Genomic DNA, 7,560 nt, shown 5'->3' with positions numbered 1-7,560 from the left:
TGTCGCTACACACAAGTATATGAGGTGTAACAAGTGTGGTACCCCCCCCCCCCCAAGCAAATGTTCATTTGATTCCATGGCTGAACCCTCAATGTATGTCAGGCAAAAGACATTCACCATAACTGATTGCAAGGCTCATATAGGTGTTTCATTTTGTCGTGACACATCTAAGTTTATTGTGTCTAAGTTTGTAGAAGATCACAATCACTGTCTTGTTGACACTCATAACCATGACTTAACTAAGATATCTAGAAAGGTTTCATTTTCAACCAAAACATTTATCCACTAGATGAGTTTAAATAGAATTGTTCCTACTATTGCTCATCGTTTACTTGTCTCAATAAAGGGCAGTCAACATAATGTTAGAGGTACTCCTATTGATTTTAAAAACTTTTACAATGGAATGAGGATTTTCATTGGTGATAGAGATTCCCAGTTAGTTATTGATCGGTTAAAAGATCGTTACGAGTATTGCCCCAAATTCTTTTTTGATTTTATAGTTGAAAATGGCAAGTTAAGGTCTATCTTTTGGGCCGATGAGATATCCAAGTTAAATTACAAAGCTTTTGGTCATGTTTTGGCTTTTGATGCCACGTATCAAACTAATAGGTAAGTTATTTGATTCCACGTTTTTTTTTAATTTATCATATGTAAATTTATATTTATAACATATGTTTATAATGTTAATAAATGTTACTTTTCCAGGTACAAAATGATATTTGTTCCCTTTACCACAAAAAATGTGTTACTTTTGGAGCTGCCTTGATAAGTAATGAGACTATCGACTCTTACAAATGGTTGCTTCAATCCTTTCTTAGTATTCATTGTGAACAACCCAAGTTAGTTTTAAGTGATCAGGACCATTCTATTGGGCAAGCAATAGTTCATGTATTTTCTGAGTCACTTCATAGTCTTTATATGTGGCACATAATCAAGAAATTGCCTGCCAAGGTTATGATCTTAACTTTGAGTAATGTTATTTATTTTGATCTCTGTTTTATGTCTTTTGATATATTTTTTTCTTTTAAATTAGGTATCTGGTGATGTTATTGAAAATACTAATATTCGTTCGAGGATTCATCGTTTGGTTTGGAAATTGTTTATCATCCCTGATACATTTCAGTCCAGATGGCATTATCTTATTGAGAAGTTCGGTTTACAAGACAGCGAGTGGTTGAAAGATATGTTTGATATCCGAGATCATTGGGTTCCTGCTTATTTTCGTGATATCCCGTTTTGTTGTTTAATGAAGACTACATCTCGTTGTGAAATATCTAACGCAACATTTAAAGTCAACTCAACTAGCACTAATACGCTTGTCCAATTCATGTTGTGTATGGAGTCTAGACTTGAGAATCAATGTTATTCTCAAAGAAGTTTTGAGTACAAGACTTCATCTGCTTCATTTAAAATTCTACTGGTGAAGAAATAGAAAAACATGCATTTGAGTTGTACACTCAAACAATTTTTAATGAAGTTAGGAAGGAGATAATGAAAGGAAAGTATTGTTGTTACGTAACAAATATTGAATCTGTTGATGCTCATGTTTATATTCTGTGACACACTTGGACAAAAGGAAGGATATAACCAACGTATTTCTAGTACGTTAAGGAACATGTTTTAACACGTTAACATATGTTATATTGTTAACTTATGTTATACGTTAACCTCAAAACATATGTTATAAAAGAATTATAACATATGTTATGATATAATCATACATTTTATTTTTAACCTAAAGGTTAAATTTGATCCTGCTGACAACTCTGCCTCTTGTTCTTGCAAGGGATTCACTCGTATTGGGTTTTTATGCCGACATGTTTTTTGTGTTTATAGAATTAAAAAAGTAGACAAGATCCCTTTGAAGTATGTAAGTGATAGGTGGAAACAGGATGTTCTACCTAGAAGTGTTTTCTCACTTTCAGATAGTTATATTGTCGATTCGAACCCTCAAAGTGTTTTACGTTTTGAGATTTTGGAGATGGCTAGTCAGTGTGTTGACATGTTCACGTTGATTCTGAAGGTCTTAACTTTTTTGCTATGAAGATTAAGGAATTAAAATCTTTGTTCTTTTAAAATAAGTTTTAAAAATGCGGATGCTGTAGATGACAACGAATCTGTCTTTGTAGAAATTATTGGCAATGTGAATGAAGGTGATGATTTTATTGAGAATCCAGATGCTGTTCGGACTAAAGGATGTGGCAAGGTTCGTCGAGTGATGGGTGAGATGGAGAAAAATGTCGAGAAGGAAAGTAAAGTCGCTAGGTTATGTCGTACTTGCGGTGAATATGTTTATCATGATTCTCGTAATTGCCCTTCAAATCCCAAGAACAAGAAGAAAAAGTCTTTGGCAGAGCCCGAAACAAGTGATAATGTTTAGATAGTTTCTGGGAAGCCATTTTGGATGCAACAAGAATTGTGGAATAAATATCTCCATGTGCCTCATCAATACCACTCCACCTTTTGTCGTATGGTTTGTAATTGCCCACTTCACTTGAATTCTTTCAATCGTACTTCCCTTTATCTCCTGACTATTTAGATGATTCCATGACTCCAAATATCTAACAAACATGTCCTTCTACAAAACCATTAATAAATTAAATAACATATCTGTGTTTATTATTGTATTTTAATACAATGTTTTGTTTACTTCTAATAAATAACCATTTATTAACTAGATTCTTACCAGTTTGTATGCGGTGTCTTTCAATTCGAACACTTCATTGTCTCGTATTGTTGCTAACGGAAACATATTTGGGAAGTGGTCAATTGTAAAAATTGATGGTTTTTTAAGATTAAACACCACCATAAAATATTCCTCATGTTCCATAACTGTGAAGTAGACCAAGTCGATGTTTTTGAAACTACGTATACTCAGGCCTGACCTCATTGAACTGTAAATGTTTTGTGCCAAATTTGCTTCTCTAACATTCTTGTCCGATTCCACCGAGCCTATCATCCAGTCTTCCTGTTGTCATATTAATTAATACTTTTAAGATTTTACAATAAACAAATACTTTTAAGTAAGTACAAACGTACCAACACATCTGTGTTTAAGAAGTATCTTGTAGGAGTTTTTTGTGTCCTGAAAGTTATATTCTCATTCAACACTACCGACCACAAGTTCAAAACCTTCTTGTTTATCCTCTCTTCATATTTTATACTCCTAATCTCCTCCACATCAGCAGTCAGCCCGTGATTCATTTTGAATATTATTTTACTGCATTTTAATACTTATTTAGGACTTATGTTTTGGCAACTCATAAACAACACAACAAAATTTATTATTATTTTCAAAATCTAAAATTATACTTACTCTGACAGTATGCCTTCAATTTTCTATCCCCATTTTCTGAAATTCAATAACATTGCAGTTAGTAACGCAGACACCATAATAACCCAATCATTAGTTTTAGTAACTTACCCAAAATTTTGTTTACTGTTTCCATCCTCAACCATCACATAGTCCCATATTCTATCTTCCAAACTCGTTGTCTTGCTTTCAATATCTAACACCCCACTCATGATTGACATTTTGTCAACTTTTCCTCCAATTTCCCATGTCTTCAATTTTAGCTTATTTCTCTCCATTTCAAATATCATCCCACTCAGATCTATTCCCTTTTTCTGCTGCTCAACTACATATAACACACGTTTTCACCAAATTAGAACGTATGTTTACCTTACAAAAATAACATATGAAAATGATATTTCAAAAGCTTGTTTTAAAATTCATTTTTAATACCTTTCTTTTGATCATCTTCGACTGTTTGATGCGAGGAACTTCCTACATCAACAGTAATCTTTGTCTTTGTTGGTATGGCTACAACATATAGAGAACACCAAAAATAGATTGTTAATACACTTTTCATTTCCACATGATACGAAACCGACAGTAAAATAATTATACTCATTTTATGCAAAATGATATTTAGTAATATTTTTTTTGCACTTGTTTTTTAATACCTGTTTTTTGATCCTCTTTTACCGTTTGAGGCGAAGGACTTCATACATCATCAATTTTCTTTGTCTTTTTCGGTGTGACTACAACACATAAAGAACACAAAAAGTATGTTGTTAATACAATTTTCATTTCCACATGACACGAAACCGACAAAAAATATTAATATTTATTTTTGCAAAATGATATTTACTTTTTGTACTTGAGTTTGAATACATGTTTTTTTATCCTCTTTTACTGTTTGAGGCGAATGACTCCCTACATCAACACTTTTCTTTGTCTTTTTTGGTGTGGCTACAACACATAAAGAACACAACAAATATGTTGTTAATACAATTTTCATTTACACTTGTTATGAAATCGATAAATAACAAATAATATTTGATTGTTACCTATCTGTGAAACACCTAAACTGAAAGAAGGTCCATCGTTTCCAAAATATTCATGATCTGGAAATTCCAATTACTTATAACTTTAACTGTAAATTGTACAAATAATTATGCAAATTTTTCTTACCTACTGTCTTGGATTTTCTGACAATTTTTTGGTGTTGCATCGTTAACCCCCAAAACTTTTTCGGTTTCATCTTCTGCCATCTTGTCATTACCAGCCTCGTCATCCGCATCTTGGGCTGTTTTATCATCAACATTAAGATCCACTTCCTCAACTTCCATTTTTTCCACCGCATTTGTTTCACTACCTACCAGAATTTTGTCATACATAGCACACGTCATCTTTTCCTATGTATATGTATTTTGACATAAAATATTTTATGTTTTTATACAAAATAATACTTACCTGCATCTTCAGATTTTTCACTACTATTCTTCTCATCTTCATTTTCCTCTTCACTCAACCCATTTTTTTCTTGTTCATCACCCACCTCCAGCTCATCTTTGCTCTTATTCTCTTCCATTTCAGGCCCATCCTCATTTTTCCCTTTTCTTTCCCCATCATCTCCCATCTCATCTCCTTCACTTTGTTCGTTTTTTTCTCTATCTTCAAACATAAAATGATTGACAAAACAATTCTATATGAACTGAGTTGTTTTATCTATTAATATTTTTTTTATTGATTAACGTTTGTTTCACGAACCTCCACCGCTGACATTATCCTCTTCTTGGTTATTGTCTAAGCTTACTTCTGTTGCATCCTCTAGAGTTTCGTCTTCTTGAACATCAGTTTCTACCTTATAAAACTCCTTTTATCATTTAGAAGTTTTAAAAAACACAAAGTCATTAATATTAATTTATAAGATAATATATTATTTTTCTAATTTCTTAACTTCACAGTTTAGATTATCCAAAACATTCTTAATTAACTCACCAGTATCATCATTTTCACCATTTGTTGGATCTCCTGCCACACAATTGGTTGTTAATGCACTTCTATAACGGCTATAAAGTTCTTCAAACTCCTATATCTTTATGTTCTTATTGATCAGCTTTCTTAGAATTTATCCATATGTTTTTTTACACTCTCAAACTATTGGAGATATTCTTTGGCTTCATACACCTTATCCTTTGTTACAAAAAAAAACATCATATACATTAACATACGTTTTATTTAATATCAAACAAATGTTACAATTTGTTTTTTCTTACCTGCAAAAGTTCTTCGTCATTAACTTTCTCTTCCTTTATCCATTTTCTAATTTTCTTTTTCTCCCATATCCCGAATTCTCCTGCTATCCTTTCTTTTTTATCTCTTGAACTAAGCAACTCCTTATTCCAAAACGACATTGGGTTCGTATTTTCATCTGAACATACTTCTTTCAAGTCCATGCTTTCAACATATAAAAGTTGTAACAAAAAAGTAACGAATATTAGTTTCCTACATATTAATGTATTCTACAAATTTGAAACATCATGAGCATTAACATTCTTAAATTAACTACAAAATTACCGTTAAAACTGTCAGTGGCCCGCAGAAGTACTTGCTTACATTACATCTTTCCCGTCCAAGTTTACATGTTTTCAAGCATTCCATAATGTAAGACACCAAATCGATTTTCTTGAAATTTGTTTTCCTACTTATGTAATGCAAGATTTCCTCTCTACATCTCCTTTGAGTTTTGCATTCTCCCATTATGCATAAAAACAACATTAAGAAATCAAGATGGAACATGAATGTATCTTTGTCCTCAGCTTCCCTTATTTTTCCCACAATTTCGGTTAAGGCAACATGTAGACCTAGATATCTCTCTCTCCATTCAATCACATTCTTGTGAAATTCTTCATAATACTTTTGATTTTTAATTTTTTCTCCCTTACATGGTATTCCAAACAATCTTCTAATTGACTTCTTTGTAACCTTAATACTCACTGTCTCAACCTCAATTGTCATTTCATCCGGATTGAACCTGTCAACCACAAAATGCGCTAACTTGGCCGGTATCCCGTCAACATTAAACTTTAGCATTCTCCCAAACCTCATTTTTCTTTACACCTCTCTTTTGATTCTTTCTTAATTCCTTTATGCACATGCGTAATTGCGACGGTGACGACCTTGTCCTTATACCAAGCTATTTTTCCTTCTTTTCTTCGTCTATCGATTCTACCTATTCTTTTTTACACTCTCTGGTTAGTTTCCCCATAAACTTTTTTCTTGACCACTGGACCTTCTCACATGTTATGTAATTAAAATTAGTTATCCTAATAAATTTGATTTAAACTTCACAAACATTTTACTCTTTTTTAAGTAACAATATATACATGTGTCATCCCCGTTTGAGTTTTCTTCGTGAGAATCTTTTCCCTCATAAGTTGTTAGTAATAAATAATTCTTTAACTTTTTGTATAATTCTGAAACCTCTTAAAAATATATGTTTAACTTAACATGCTACTAGTTTCCTATTTGTTTTTTCTTTCCCGCCTTACGTTTCCTCTTTGTGTCAATCTCATTACTGTCTGAATCTGTTATTTAAATTTTCCACAAATTACTATCAAATGTATCCGAACAAAATTTAATGTCATACAATTAAAACATTTAATACTACCACAATATTTTAATTTACTTTAATATATTACCAACAAATCTATTTGTCTATTATCATTGATTATCTTTGTTAACATGTTGTCCACCTTTTTTAATATAATGTCCTTTATGGAACTCATGTCTTTGCATGTTCTTAATGATTAACTTTGTTAACATTTTATCCATATTTTTTTCACACTCTCGAACCTTTGGTAGAAATCATTTGGTTTAACATACCTTAGCCTTTGTTAAACAAAAATCCTCATAAAACGATAACATATGTTTTACTTACTAAATAACATATGTTATACTTTTATTTTTCTAACCAACATAAATTTTTTCCTCATCAACTTCCACTACGATCATTTAAAACATTTCATACTACCACAATCTTTAAATTTTACCTGAAAACATGTTTTCCGAACCTTAATTTGTTCCCCTCGCTTAGTTCTTGAAGTGCTTCTTGGTTGATTCATATCCTCGGATCCCCCTTCCTCATTTTCTGTTGTATCTGCTTCAAACACATTCCATCAAAGCCATATTCCATATCATTAGACTGTAAAATATGTTATAATTTAAAGCATTAGTCAATGTATATACTACCTGATTTAGACTTGTTTTCC

At 31.9% G+C, this 7,560-nt stretch overlaps 1 protein-coding gene across 1 annotated transcript; it reads left to right on the top strand.

Annotated features, from left to right (window-relative positions):
* Positions 1–289: 289 nt before the first annotated feature.
* Positions 290–2,380, top strand: LOC143601042 (protein FAR1-RELATED SEQUENCE 5-like). The gene is made up of 5 exons (XM_077078551.1): positions 290–609; positions 706–742; positions 1,034–1,233; positions 1,837–1,988; positions 2,106–2,380. Exons 1-5 carry the CDS (start codon positions 290–292, stop codon positions 2,378–2,380), a joined length of 984 nt encoding a protein of 327 aa, XP_076934666.1.
* The last annotated feature ends 5,180 nt before the right edge of the window (positions 2,381–7,560 follow it).

The sequence above is a fragment of the Bidens hawaiensis genome, unplaced genomic scaffold, assembly GCF_021521415.1.
Source record: "Bidens hawaiensis isolate Kalapana, Puna unplaced genomic scaffold, B.hawaiensis_p1.1 tig00055249_1, whole genome shotgun sequence".
Taxonomy (NCBI): Eukaryota; Viridiplantae; Streptophyta; class Magnoliopsida; order Asterales; family Asteraceae; genus Bidens; species Bidens hawaiensis.
The sequence above is the reverse complement of the archived record's forward strand: the minus strand, read 5'-3'. Positions and strand labels throughout refer to the sequence as shown.